This window comes from Aquila chrysaetos, chromosome 19 (assembly GCF_900496995.4).
Source record: "Aquila chrysaetos chrysaetos chromosome 19, bAquChr1.4, whole genome shotgun sequence".
NCBI classification, from domain to species: Eukaryota; Metazoa; Chordata; class Aves; order Accipitriformes; family Accipitridae; genus Aquila; species Aquila chrysaetos.
In genome coordinates, this window is record NC_044022.1 from 27,275,374 (window position 1) to 27,289,722 (window position 14,349).

The 14,349-nt window shown below is 69.8% G+C and overlaps 2 protein-coding genes across 15 annotated transcripts in view; one reads left to right on the forward strand and one right to left on the reverse strand.

The window, feature by feature from the left end:
• Positions 1–284: 284 nt before the first annotated feature.
• On the reverse strand, positions 285–10,704 carry RHOG (ras homolog family member G). The gene is made up of 2 exons (XM_030042592.2): positions 10,610–10,704; positions 285–1,682 (listed from the first exon to the last, which is right to left on the reverse strand). Exon 2 carries the CDS (start codon positions 1,641–1,643, stop codon positions 1,068–1,070), a length of 576 nt encoding a protein of 191 aa, XP_029898452.1. The 5' UTR covers positions 1,644–1,682; positions 10,610–10,704; the 3' UTR covers positions 285–1,067.
• Positions 10,705–12,918: 2,214 nt separating this feature from the next.
• The window catches only part of STIM1 (stromal interaction molecule 1), a 104,229-nt gene continuing 102,798 nt past the window's right edge, over positions 12,919–14,349 (forward strand). For 3 of the 14 annotated variants that reach the window (XM_030042729.2, XM_030042727.2, XM_041118439.1), the window contains exon 1: positions 13,357–13,720. In XM_030042729.2, the coding sequence (XP_029898589.1) occupies positions 13,612–13,720 (109 nt within the window). In that variant the 5' untranslated portion in view covers positions 13,357–13,611. Of the gene's footprint in view, positions 13,024–13,158; positions 13,176–13,354; positions 13,721–14,349 lie in introns of those variants that run through there. The other 11 variants (XM_041118435.1, XM_030042722.2, XM_030042730.2 and 8 more) reach the window with 9 other exon arrangements.

Below are 14,349 nucleotides of genomic sequence, written 5' to 3' on the forward strand. Positions count from 1 at the left end.
CCCCGTTCCTATCCCTTGCAATGTCCCCAAGCCCGAGTTCAGCGCCGGCCCCGAGCGGTCGTGGGGGTAGCCGGGGGTCGGGGCTGGCCGTGGCAGGGGCACCCCGAGCTTCCCCTGGCCAGAGACCCCCGGCAGGCAGCGGCACTGCCGTGAACGCCCTCGGCTTGGCCGTGGCAGGGCAAGGGATCCCGGTCCATCTTGGGGTGGGGGCACCCATGTCCCCCCCGGGGTTTCCCCGTGCTTGGGGAAGGCAGGCGCACGCGGGAGAGCACAGGAGACGGGGAGCCTGGGCAGGTCTCTTTATTTCAGGAGAAGCAACTCGGGGAGCGGCTGGTTACAGGCGAGTCCCACTGCCCCGTGGAGCCCCGGCACCCCATGGTGCAGGAACACTCTCCTCCGGCAGAGCCCATCGGCAGCTCCGACTCCGCTCTCGCCAGGGCTGGACTTCCCCGGCGCTGGCCCCGGAGAGCCGGCGATGCTGTGCCGGGCTGGGCTCACCCCAAACGCCGGCCCAGGATACCCCCGGCACAGCCGCCGGGACCCCGTTGGCAGGATGGGGCCATGCCAGTGCCGGGGCAGCAGGATGCTCGGAGGTGGCCGAGCGCCAGGGCTGGCACAGAGGGGCTGGGGGCCTCCCCTTGTGCCCCCCCCCCGCAGCCCCGCAGGTGCAGGGGATGGGGGTGGCGGGTCCTCATGGGGTGCTCAGGGCAGGAGGGAGGTTCGGCCACCCCGAGCATCCCCTTCTCAGGAAACGTTGGTCTGTGCTGGGACCAGAGAGGTGTCACCCAAAAGCGAACGCTGACAGCCAGGGCCGGGGTGGGGGTCCCGCAGGGCTGGGGGAGCCCTGCAGCCCCCCGGGGCGGACAGCCAGTTAGTGCAAACAAGGTCTATATTATTAAAGCTGGTGGCTTTGGGCTGGCGGCCCCGGTCCCGCCATCCCTGGGGGGGGGCAGCGAGGCTCGGGGAGGCACCGGGGTGGGCAGGGGGGTTTTGGTGGTGCCAGGCAGTGTCTCAGGGGGCAGCAGGGCAGGGGCAGGATCGTCTCTCGCTGGTCGCCAGCAGCCCCGTCACAAAAGGACGCAGGGCTTCTTGGGCTTGGCCGGGACAGGGTTGAGCACGGCCCTCACCGCCTCGGTGAAGACATCCTTGATGCCCTCCTGGTTGAGCGCCGAGCACTCCAGGTACTTGACGGCGCGGATCTGCTTGGAGAGGCTGATGCCTTGCTGCGTGGTGATGGGCGCCTGGTTCTGCTCTTTGAGCCGCTTCATGGTCTCAGGGTTGTTTCTCAGATCCTTCTTGGTGCCGACGAGGAGGATGGGCACGCTGGGGCAGTGGTGGCACACCTCCGGGTACCACTTGTGCTTGACGTTCTCGTAGGAGGGCGGGCTGGCGATGGAGAAGCAGATGATGAAGACGTTGGTCTGGGGGTAGGAAAGCGTCCGGAGGCGGTCGTACTCCTCCTGGCCGGCCGTGTCCCACAGGTTTAAGTTAATAGTCCTGCCATCCACCGTGTTCTGGGCGCTGTAGTTGTCAAAGACGGTGGGGATGTACTCCTTGGGGAAGGCGTTGGTGGTGTAGCAGATGAGCAGGCAGGTCTTCCCCACCGCCCCGTCGCCCACCACCACGCACTTGATGCTCTGCATCCCCGCGGCTCGGCGTCCTTCGCGTCCCCCTTCAGCAGCCTGTGGGGAGGGGAGAGGGTCAGGGGAGGGAGACATGTTGGGGCTGGGGTCACCGTGGTCCCCCTGCTCGGACACCCGAGGCCGCAGGGTGCAGAGGGGCAGGTCACGCTCGGTTCACCCTCCATCCCGCAGTCCGGGTGAGCTTCCCAGCCAGGCACGTCCCCCCGTGCAGCCCCCGCGGTCCGCAGCAGCGCAGAGACCCCCCGATGGGGAACCGCACCCCCTGATCCAGGACAAAAGTGTGTGCCACCGTGGCTGGCATGCACGGGGACAGCATCGTCCCCAGGACGGTGCTGCCAGGACAGCCGGGCTGCTGCAGCACCCCGTGCAATGCCACGCTGTGCCGTGCCTCCATCCCGGTAGGAGGATGGAGGGCAGCAGGGCACGCAGCCAGGGGCAGATTTGGGCTGTGGGACTGTGCAGGCTGCTGCCGTGTGCCCCAGCCCCGGCGCCCGGTGCCACACACGCCAAGTGGTGCTGGCCCTGGCGGGGCAGAGGCCGGGCTGGTGCCACGGCCAGGACGGAGAGCGGCCGCTGGCACGGCCCCTCGGGGCTGACGTCTGCTCCGGCAGCTGTGTTTATCCCCGAGCCCAGCGCGTTTCCCTGTTTGCCTTCCTCAGGTTCCCTCTGCAATTGCCATTAAGGGCCGCATCCTGCTCCCCTTCCTGCGGCAGGCTGGAGCCGAGCGCTGCCGAGCCCAGCCCAGCCGAGGCGCGGGGGCACCGTGCGGTGCCGCGGCGAGAGGTTGCCCACCCGTGGGGTCGGGCTGAGGCCGGCATCCCCTTTCCCCGCCGGGATCCGGGATTCATCCCGTCGGGAGGGTTATCTCGGCCGGGGCAGCGGCTCGCGTGCTGCAGCGACGGGGCGGCAGCGGAGGTGCCGGGGCGGAGGAGCCGGGGATGCCGCATCGGCGCAGAGCCCCGGGCTGGGGGGGGGGGACACACGACCCTCTTCCCCAGAGCCCCCCGGGGCTGTGGGGCTCTGGGGAAGGGTGAAGGGGCCGTGGCCCCCCCCCCAGCCGGACCCTTCCCCTTCCCCCTCGGATGGGGAAGTCGCTCTTCCTCTTCCCGCCCTGACACCCGGCTTCCTGCCTGCAGCGGGACCTGGTGCGACGTGACCCCCGCCCTGCCTGGCTCCCTGCCTGCACCGCTGCACCCCCGTGTACAGGCAGGACGAGCCGAGGGGGGGGGCGGCCGGAACGCCGCTGAAGCCACTGCCTCAGTTTCCCCACTGCAAAAGTGCTTCCACGGCGGAGGGTCGGGGGGGGATCCCTGGGTCTTCAGCTCGTGAACGGGGGGGCCGCAGCACCGGGGCCGTGGCAGGCAGCCCCCCTCTATCCCCCCCCCCCCCCCCCCCCGCAGGCAGCGCCTGCCCGCAGCAGGAAGCCTGCCGGCCGCGCCGGGGCTGCTCGCACAGCGTGGGATCCCGGGCGGGTCACAAATAAATACCCGGCCCCTTTGGCCTCGATTTTTCTCCCCGCTTTGGTCGCAAATGCAGCCCGGAGGGTTTCCTCATGCCAGGCTGTACCGACTGGGGTCCCCCAGGGCCTGGGGGGGGGGCTCAGCGACGGTGCAGGCAGCAGCAGGCAGAGGGGTGGGAGCAGGATCAGGGCAATGGGTGCAGGAGCAGAGGGAGCAGGAGCAGGGAGATGGGGACAGGAGCAGGGTGATGGGGACAGGAGCAGGGTGATGATGGGGACAGGAGCAGGGTGATGGGGACAGGAGCAGGGTGATGATGGGGACAGGAGCAGGGAGATGGGGACAGGAGCAGGGTGATGATGGGGACAGGAGCAGGGTGATGATGGGACAGGAGCAGGGTGAGGGGTGATGGGGACAGGAGCAGGGTGATGATGGGGACAGGAGCAGGGTGATGATGGGGACAGGAGCAGGGTGATGGGGACAGGAGCAGGGTGATGATGGGGACAGGAGCAGGGTGATGATGGGGACAGGAGCAGGGTGATGGGGACAGGAGCAGGGTGATGATGGGGACAGGAGCAGGGTGATGATGGGGACAGGAGCAGGGTGATGGGGACAGGAGCAGGGTGATGATGGGGACAGGAGCAGGGAGATGGGGACAGGAGCAGGGTGATGATGGGGACAGGAGCAGGGTGATGGGGACAGGAGCAGGGTGATGATGGGGACAGGAGCAGGGAGATGGGGACAGGAGCAGGGTGATGATGGGGACAGGAGCAGGGAGATGATGGGGACAGGAGCAGGGTGATGATGGGGACAGGAGCAGGGTGATGATGGGGACAGGAGCAGGGTGATGATGGGGACAGGAGCAGGGAGATGATGGGGACAGGGAGATGGGGACAGGAGCAGGGAGATGGGGACGAGGCGATGGGTACAGGATCAGGGGGAGCAGGAGCAGAGTGGGTGGGGGGGAGCAGGACAGTGGGAGAAGGAACTGGATCAGGGCAACGGGAGCGGGAGCAGGAGCAGGGCGATGGGAGACCGAGCTCCCTCCGTGGCCACACTGGGCCATCTCCAGGGATGGGCAACCTCCACGGGGGCTGTATCTGCCACCCCGCTGCCCCGTGCTGTCACCATACAGCGCTCGGGAGGGAACCCCCGGGGGTCCCGCCTGCCCGTGGGGGGTCAGGCCAAGCACTAACTGCCTGGGATGCCCAACACACCCTCATTTCTCATCAGGTGCTGCCGCCAGCTCCTTGTCTGCCATCCCCCCCCCAGCACCCCCGGTCCCTGCCTGGCTGCATCGCGCCCAAAACACCCCTGCACCAGTGCCCAGCCCTGGTCGCCCTGCTCACCCCCAGCTGCCAGGGACTGGTGGGACTGGCGGGACCATGCAGACACAGTGGGGCCACAGGACGTACATGGCACCCGTGGCCCCCTCCGTCCCGCAGCCACCCTGGCTCTTTGCCCAGGGCTCCCGGCGCTGGGGGGGGGTACCCCGGGGCAGCCCCCAGAGTGGGATGAAGCCACCCCCATCGCCCCGTGGATGGGACCTGGCTGAGCTGGTTGGGACCTACTTGACCCAGTTTGGACCTATCTGACCTGGTTTCAACCTTTTTCCCCCCCATTGTCCGTGAGGTTTGGGGGGCACAGGCACCCCGCTCATCCCGCTCCCCCTTGGCCCCTCCAGGGCAGCTGGCAGCGCTGCAGCAGATTTTTTTTCCTTTTCTGATGAGATCAGGTTGAAGAAGAGATGGCAAAACCAAGAATTTTCCTGGAAAGCCATTTTGGTTCACATTTTAGATTTAAATTCTCTTCTCTTCCCAAGCTGAAGGCCAGCAGGCGCTGGGTTGCCAGGAGCTGGAGCCAGCCGCTCTCCAGCCGAAATAAACCCAAACTGGGTTTTGTTTTGTGAAAAAAAAAATCCAACGTTATTTCTAAATGCCAGCCTTTGGTTTTCTTTGCAAAACCGTCCCCCCTACGGGGCCTTGGGGAGCAGCTGTGTCCCCATGGACCCCACGGGGCAGGGTGGGAGGTGCACCAAGCGGCACCGGGCTCAGCTGGGCGGGGGGAGCGTGCGGCGGGTTTAAAACCACCCAAACCCAGGGGTGTGGGAGCTGTAATGGGCGGGTGCAGTGTCCCCTCTGCAGGGATGTCACTGGGGGGGACCCAGCTGGGGGTGCAAGGTGGCGTGGGATGCGATAGATGGGGAGGGCAGGGGACAGCATCCCAGAGCAGGACATCGCGGCACCTGAGGGTGCCCCACAAGCCCCTAACGAGGCGTGCAGCCCCCGGCACCCCCAAGGTCCCGCTGTCCCCATGGCCCACGGGCACCCCAAGGTCCCCATAGCTATTTGCATGCTGGGCAGTCATCCTGCAGCCCACGGTGGGGCTTGGTGGAGGGTCCCCGCTGTCCCCCAGGCTGGGGTCCCCCCGCTGCCAGGACCAACTGGCTGGTGGTGTGACACGGGGGCACCCCCGCCGGGCTGGGGCCGGGGCAGCAGGTCCCAGCAAGGGTCACCCAGCTGAGGTGGGAGTGAGAGGGGTCCCGCAGGAGCCCTGGAGCCCAGATCAGGGGGGCATGGGGGCAGTTTACTGCCCTGAGAGGCTGCTGGGGGCACCCCAGGGAGTACTGGGGTCCTGGGGACACCCCGTCGGCAGAGCGGCCGGAGGAGATGCAGCCAGAGCCGGTCGCTGTCTGTAAATACCCGGAGGGGTGGGAAGAGCCACCGGAACCCAAGGACAATGTCGGCAGCAGAACAGATGGGCGGGAGCCGGCCCCGGCGGGGGACGCGGGGAAGCCGCTGCGGCCAGAAGTGGGGTGCGAGGGGCGGCCGTCCCAGGGCACGGGGACGGAGCGGCGTCCCCTGCCTGCAGCTCCCCATCCCTCGGGCAGCGGGGCGGCCCCTGAGCACCAGCCACGGCCCCGGGACAGTCCCGCAGCGGGACACGGCGTGCGCTGGTCACGCCGAGCTCAAACCCTGCACCCCCAAACCGGCCGTGGGGCTGCGGGCACCCCGGGGTGAGCTGGCACCCAGCAGGCATCCATCCGCATCTCGGGAAAGGCCCGGGCTGAGTCAGCGGGGTTGCTAAGGAAGGGGACAGGGTGCAAGTGGAAATGCTCGTGCCCATGAGAGCATCACTGCTATGGGGAAACGGAGGAGAGGAGGAGCAGGGAGTGGGCAGTGGGCCGCTTCTCCACGACCCAGGGCCCCTGGGGCTGTGAAACCCCAGCGCGGCCCGAGGCTTGCCGCCGGCAAGCAGCAAACGTGGGCGTACGCGCTGCCCGTGGCGGGGCCGTGGCAGGATCCGGGCGCTCGCGCAGGACCGTTTTTGCTCTCGCCATCGCTGGCACCACGGGCACCACCGACTCCGGGTGCGGTGCCGCGGGTGGTGGCACGACGAGGGGACCCGCAGGCACGGCCGTGCTACCTGCGTGCACGGGGCAAACCGCTCGCCGAGGAGGGGGCTTGGTGTGGATGAGAGCCCCTGCAGCAGCCAAAGCCCCAACCCTCCCTCGGCTGCCCGGGGAGGATGAGGGGTGTTGCGGGGCCACCCGTGTCCCTGACCCACAGCCACATGGGCTCTGACCCCCCTGGCCCTCCCTGCCCCCCCACTGCAAGGTGACAGGAGGGGAGGTGGGAACCGTGCCGAACGGGGGCCGGGACGGGGCTGGGGGTTGCACGGTGGCATCCCCGCGGTGCCGGGCAGGAGCCGGAGGTCGCCCGTGGTCCCCGCAGCATCCCAGAGCTGCGGCACCCGAGGGTCCCGCAGCCCACGGCCACCGGACAGCCCGGCCACTGCCCTGCGGCACCTGGGGACACCGGGCGAATGCAGCCCCTGGTGTGCCCCCCCCAGAGATGCCGGGGCACGGGCAGCCTCGTGGGGCCGAGGGGCACAGCCCGCGTGGGGCACCGGAGGCGCCTGCCCCCCCCCCAGCCCGACGCCCTGGCCCCACAGGAGGGGAACTGGAGGAGGAAGAGGAAGGGTTGGAGCACTGAGGGGTCTCCACGGTGCCTGGCCCTGGGGCTCAGCACCCCTCACCCCAGTGGGACCCTGGCCACCCTCCGCACCGCTCGGCCGGGATTTGGGGTGCCGGGGAGAGGGCACGGGCGGGCGAGCGGGTCTGTGGGTGACGCACCGCAACCTCTGCCCCCCGCCATCGCCACCCCCCTGGATGGGAAAAGCGACTCATCTCTTCTTCAGCAGAAAAGGGAAGCAAAACCCGCTCGCCATCTCTCACAGTCAGGGCATTCCCCCCCGCTGGGTTTTTCCGCTGGGGGAGCGGAGCAGCCGCCCCTGCGGGCTCCCCTCCCGCTGCCGGCCTGGCCGTCCCCAGCCCCACGGCACCTAAACCTGACCAAAGCAAACCAAAGCGTGCCGCGCGGGCTGCGCGCCGCGCGCCCTGCACCCCACACCGCACGCACCCCACGTCACATGCACCACACACGGTGCACCCTGCACCACAAGCCCTGCACGGCGTCCCGCGCGCGACAGCCCCCGCATCGCACACCGCGCAGCCCACGCTGCGCCCCACGCCGCACACCTCGCACCCCACCTTGTGCGCCAGGCGCTGCGCACCCCACTCCCCACCACGGGCACCCCACACCGGGCACCCCACACCGGGCACCCCGCGCGGTGCCGGCAGGGAGCAGAGGTTGCGGCCAGCACGTCGCTGCCCACGCTCACGGGCCGGGCGGTGTGTCCATCCCGGACAGACGGACAAGCCCCGGCCGACCCAGGGCTGGGGGTCAGCTGCCATGATCTCCAGGGTCGCTCCTGCTCTGCGGGGAGAGCAGCGCAGCGCGGCCCCCCCAGCACTGCCACTGGCTCAGCAGGCAGAAAGAGGAAACTAATAAAATCTATAAATACCGAGCAGGGACCCCGTGGGGCCAAGTGTGCCGGCCCGGCACCGGCGTGGGAGCGGGGCGGGGGCGGTTTCTGCCACGACTGCGGTGGGGACCCGGTGCTGGTGCGGCCGAGACGGGATCCTCGCTCTGTGGGACATGTCCTGAGGGGTGCTGTCACCGGCACCCCCCGCTCTGCCCCGTGGCCCTGCTCTCACGGCTAAAATAACTTCCATGCTGAGTCGAAGGATTTTGGTTTTTCCTCATTTCCAGCTGCAGGCTCGTCGTGACTAATTTCCTCATTTTATTTCCCTTCCAGGTCGGTGAGCTCCGCCACCGTGTCCCGCTCTGCCCCTTGGCACGGTCACGGCTGCTCCCTACCCTCGGCCTCCCGCTCGAGGCGCTGCCAAAGCCGGCACGAGTGGCCCCTGAGCCGCAGCCAGCGCTGGCCAGCAAACCCCTGCCCCAACCCAGTGGTGGGACGGGGCCAACATCGGCCGGGGCTGCTCCCGGTCAGACACAGCCGCCTGCATCGGGGGGATCCTGGGATGGACGGAGGGATGGGCAGAGGGATGGTGGGTGGGTGGGTGGGTGGATGGAGCCAGCCAGGCCAGGCCTCAGGGTGAGAAAACAGCTCACACTGTGGAGGCACGGTGCCCAGCACACCAGCACCGGACCAGTTCGGCCCCTCTCGACTCTACGGTCAAACCAAAGCCGCGGGTGCAGGATGCCCGACCCCTGCTCCCCGCCACGCAGGGCACACACCACACCTACACCCGCTGGCCGGCACCACTGCTGCCATGAGGTGTGCCGGCCTCGGGTGCCTCCTGGCATTGCCAGAGACACCCCTGCACCCACGGATGCTCCCAGCTACCGGCACCCCACGGTCCCAGCACCAGCCCCGCTGCCCACCCCAGCCAAAAACATCCACCGCAGCTCAGCTCCAGCGGCAGGGCTGGACGACATCCCCACGTGCCACTGCCGGCGCTTCGGCAGCTTCTCTTTCCGCCGCGGAAAGAGGAGTGAGCCCAGCGGGACCCCAACCCACGCACCCACCCACAGAGCCATGGCCACACTGTGCCCCTCCCGCGGGGGGATGTCTCCCCCCGGCGCTCGGGGACCCACGGGTGCCCCCGCCCTGCAGCAAGCCGGCAGCGGGACGGCATCGAGAGGCGGCGCAAGCCAAATCGGGAGCTGGTGTTCGACCCACGGCACAACGCATCCCACCACTGCCCCCCAGCACATCCCCCCGCTGCCCCCCACCAGGAGGGGAGGAGAAGGCAGGGGAGGAGACGGGAGGGCAGAGCTCCCCAAAGCCTCACCAGAGGTGACCCCAAGCCCAGGTGGGTTTCACAAAAGGAGAGTCACGGGGCTGCGGCACACTCACCATCTGCCCGGACGGGGGGGGCCTGGGGTGGCCCCGCAACAAACCCCCACCACAGCCAGACACCCGCCCCGGGGCCAGCCCTGCCACACAGCAGAGCTGACCGCGCTCCCCTGCTGCACCGTGCCACCCCTGCACCTCCCAGCACGCTGCCGTGTGTGAGCGCACGGCCGCGTGAGCACTGCAGCGTGCACCGTGGTGTGCGATGGGCACAGCAGTGGCAGGGCTGCAGCGTGCACCGCAGTGTCCGCGTGGTGTCTGCTGAACACTTGTTGCAGCACGTCTGTTGCAGCGTTGCGCTGTGTTGGGGTGTGCGATAGCGTGTGTGAGTGACGTGTGTGTTGCAGCGCGTGCAGTGTTGCAACGAGCGTTGCAGCGCACACGGGAGGTGCAGCGTGTGTTGTAACGGGCATGTTGCAAGGTGTGTGCAGCACGGGGCCGTGGGCAGGTGTTGCAGTGGGCGCAGTGGGTGTGTGCAATGAGGTGCGGTGCAGTGCATGCGCAGTGTCCCGCAGTGTGCAGTGTTGTACCTTTTGGTGGGTGCAGTGTGTGCGGTGCAGAACCCTGCAGTGTGTGTGCTGGGTGTTGCAGTGGGGTGCCTAGTGTGCAGCAGGTGCAGTGGGCAGTGCAGTGGGCACAGGGTGCAGTGCAGCAGGCAGTGCTGCGGGCAGAGGGGGCAGTGCAGCGGGCAGTGCAGCAGGCACAGGGTGCAGTGCAGCGGGCAGAGGATGCAGTGCAGCGGGCAGTGCAATGCCCTCTGGCGTGCAGTGCAGCCCGTGCAGCGCCGGGGCACGCTGTGCAGTGCCTTTCAGTTCGTGCAGTGAGCGGTTCGGTGTGTGCGGGGTGGGTGCAGTGGCGGTGGGTGCAGTGGGGGCAGTGGGGGCAGCGGCCGTGGGTGCAGTGCCGGTGGGGGCCGTGTCGGTGCAGCGGCCGCGCCGAGGGGGTCGGTCCGGGCCGGTCCTGTCCCCGCTCTGTCCCGGCAGCTGCCGGCCCCGCTCCCCCCGGGGGCCGCTCCCGGGCTCCGCCGGGCGGCGGGGGCCAGCACCCCCGGCACCCCGGACCCCCGTTTCCCCCCGTTACCCCCCGTCAGCCCCCGCCCCGGCCCCGGCGGGCGGCTCCTCCCGCCGCCCCGACCCGCACCCCGACCCGGACCCGGTACCCACCCCCCCGCCCCGGCAGCGGGACCCCCATCCCTGGCCGGCTGCCGCCGGGTGCCCCTGCCCCGGCAGCGGGACCCGGCCACCCCCCCCCGACCCCCGGCCCCCGGCCCGGTCCCCCACTCACCCCGGGGCATGGCGCGGCGGCTCCGGGCGGCGGGCGCGGGGCCGGAGGAGCAGCAGCAGCAGCAGGAGCAGGAGCAGGAGGAGGAGGAGGAGGAGAAGGAGGAAGTCTGCGGCCGCCTCCTCCCGCCGTCCCGGGCGGTCCCGCGGAGAAACTTCCCTCCGCCGCGCCCGGCCCCCGCCCGCCCCGCCGCTTCCTTCCTCGGCCCGGCCCGGGGGGCCGGGGGGGGCCTTCCCTCGGGGGGTACCCGGGACGGCGCGGGGGGGGACACCCTGAGTCCCCCCGGCATCGCCCCGGCCCCGGCCCCGGCCCCCCCCCCCCCCGCTGCCCCTCGGAGCGGGCTCCGGGTGCCAGCCGGGCAGCGGGGAGGGGGCGCGGGAGCCCACCCCGTCTCCAGGGCCGGGGGCTGATGCAGAGGCTGCAGCAGGTTCGGGTTGAGGGGGGGACCGAGGGGGACCCCCAGCACCCCCGGCCGCCTCGGCCACAGCCCCAGGACCCGCTGCAGCAGGCGGGGGGGGGGGGTGTCCGGCTCCTGGTGCTGGAGCTGTGCCCGTTCCCACGGGACCACCCACAGAACAGGGTGCTGCAGCCCCCCCCCCCGGCTCCCTGACACCCACCCGCTCCTGCCCTCACCCTGCCCCAGGGCTGCCCCAGGGCTCGGGGCAGGGCGAGAGGTGCCTGGGGGTCCTGGATGGCAGAGATGGAGACAGGGATGGAGACAGGGATGGGGACAGGGATGGAGACAGGGACAGGCTGGGGTAGCCCGCTGCCAGCCCAGGGGGCCGGGAGCTCTGGGGAAGTCTTACGTCAGGGGCAGGGGGCTGCATGGGGGGCCAAGGAGAGAGGGGAGCCCACACCGGCCGGCCGGGGCTCCCTGGGGAGACAAGGGGGGATGGCAGGCAGGGGAGATGGCAGCCCCTGCTATCGGGGTGCCACTGGGGTTTCGGGGGGAGAGATGGGGATGGGGTGAGGGCAAAGTGGGGACCAGCTGCCTGGGGAGGGGAACTGGGGCCACCCTGCTGCACCCCAAGGGGGAACAGTAGGGTCCCAGGGCTGCTGCAGGGGCAGAGCCCCTCCAAAGCACGGCCTTGTCCTGCTGGGTCAGGGCCAGAGGAGACCCAGGCGCTGTGAGGGTCCCTGCAAGGGCCAGGTCCCCCAAGCTGGGGGTCCCCATAAGGGCCAGGTCCCCCCAGCAGCACCCGCAGCCCATGAGGGTCTCTGGCGCTGGGGCAGAAGGGTGTCATGGGGGGGAAGGCGGCTGCCCGGGCATGGAGGTGAGGTTGTTCGTGCCTGTCCCCATCTTCATCCCAGGGCATCTCAGAGCCACGGGGGCTCTGCAGGCGCGGGACCCCTTGCTCGCACCTGGGATCTTCCTCCACACCAGCACGGAGGACTGGGGCTGGGACTCCACTGGGAACCCTCTGCCTGGAAATCAGTCTGGCGGCTGCCTGTGGCTCGGGATGCTGCCCACTCACCTCCGTGGCCAGCCCTCTTTTCCATCCCAGGCACCCGCCGTGGCCGGGGCTCCCCACGCGATGCCAGCCCTGCAGCCTGGTCGTCCCCCCCATCCTGCATCCCAGGGCGGCAGCGCAGGGCACTGCCCGGCTGATGGGTGCCTGCTCCAGGGGTGAGGGTGACACCTCTCTCGGGGCCGCGGGGCCGGAGCGGGATGGGATTTTGCTTCCAGGCCGGTGGCCACGGAGCTATTCTGGGGCCGGATCCGATCCCTGCAGGGAGCTTTGCTTTCAGCCCCGGTGCCGAGGGAAAAGGACATGAGAAACTTTAGCCCCTGACCTTCCCGTCCCCCACCGCGGGCTGGTGGGCTCCGGGTGCCGGTGGCTGTGGGCCCCAATGGCGCCGATGGCACCGGTCCAGCACCGGTGAGCGGTGATGCCACCGGGAGCATGTGGCCCTGGTGGGGTGTTGCAGCTCTCGGGGGGGGGGGGGGGGGGGGGGGGGGGGGCGGAGCGTGGCAGCTCGGGCTTGGCCGCCAGCAACCACGCGCTCAGGCATCAAAACGGCTCTGTCCCGACAAGTCGGGATGCTCTGATGTGTTGGGGTGCTCTGACAGACAAGCCGGGGCTGGAGGCGGGCTGCCTCCGGTGAGGTCACCCATCCAGGCGTCACACGCAGCCACCTCTGCTTAGCTTCCGCGCCGCGCCAGCGCCCCGCGCCCAGCCTGGGCATTCCCGCCTGTGTCCGCCAGAGGCCGCTGCGGCTCACCGGCGGGCGCGAGGAGCCCGGCGGAGGCGGGAGGGACGGGAGGGGGGGAGAGGAAGAGGGAGGGCGTGGCCACCTGCCCACTCCTGATTGGCCGGGCGGCGGCGCGGGGCGGTCCCGCCCCGCGGAGGGTCTCGCACGGCGGCGGTTGGCTCCGCCCCCTGTCAGCGAGCGTGTGGCGGCGGCGCCAGGGCCCGGTGCGCAGCGGGGCGCGCGGCGGGGGGGTGCCTGGAAGAGACCACCGCTACTGGGGGGGGGGGGTGTGTGTGTGCGGGGCTGTCCCGGGAGAGACCGCGGCGGGGGGGGGAGAGGGGGGGTGTCCCCGGAGAGACCGCTGCTGAGGAGGAAGGTGGGGGAAGGAGCGGACCGGAGAGAGGTTGGGGGGGGGTGGCAGGGTTGTCCCGGTAGAGACCACTGCTGAGGAGAGGGGAGGTAGGGCTCTCCCGGGAGACACCACTGCTGCGGGGGGGGGGGGGGGGGCTCTCCCGGGAAAGACCACTGCGGGGGGAAGGGGGGGGCTAGGAGGGCAGATCCGGGGGCGGGCGGGGGCCGGCGGCGGTTCCCCGTTCCGGAGTACCGGGAAATAACCCGCCGTCCCTCAGCCGGTGAGGGCCGCGGAGCGCAGCCGGTGCTGCTTCGGAGCGCCCAGCCCGCTCCCGCCTGGCTGTGGGGTTACGGTGGAGCCGAGCCGAGCCGAGGCGAGGTGAAGGACCGGGCCCGGCGCCGGGGGCCGATGCCGAGGAGGAGCTGACAGCGGCGGGGGAAGCGGCGAGACAGAGGCGGAAATGGATTTACGGTCGGGAGTGGCCCTGTGGGTCCTGTGCGGCTTCCTCCTGCAGCAGGGGCGGGGGGAACGGCCCCCCGGCTCCCACCTGGACGAGACCGCCATCGCAGGTGAGAGCGGCCCTCCCGCCGGGACACCCCCGCCCCGTTCCCTCAGAGCCGTTCCCGCGTTCCCCGAGGCCTCTCTCCCGCCGGCTTCCCAAAGGATCCGGGCCGGCGCTGAAGCCTCCAGCCCCGGTGGTTTGGGGGCAGGTTTGCTCCGGCGGGGGGCGGCGAGCCGGGTTAGGGCACTGCCAGCCGGCCTCGGCTCCGTTTTGAGGCTATTCCCCGGCTTATTGGATAAGTGGTGCTGCTAACCATGTCCCGGCCCTGGTTGGGAAACCCACGGAGCTCAGGGCAAGGGTCGAAGGACCAAAAATAATCCCTGTTTATTTTTGCAATGGACTCCAGCTATTTGCTAGTGAGTGTTTTGGATCGTGACTCGGTGTGTTCAGAACGTGCCAGTGTTTAATTTTTTTTTTTTTTAAGGACGTTCCTCGGTGGGCAGCCTGGCTGGGGAGGCAGCGGGCTGGGGGTGAGGGATTCCAAGGGTTGTGTAACCCTGGCATGCCTCCCGCCCTCGCCCTGCTCCGGGGGCAAGGTTTTCCCACCTCTCAGCCCAGAAGAGGAGAGGTAGCAAAGTCCTAACAGCCAGCTATTCTCTCTTCCGCCTTATTTCCCTCCCCTCTGCCCCAAAAGCC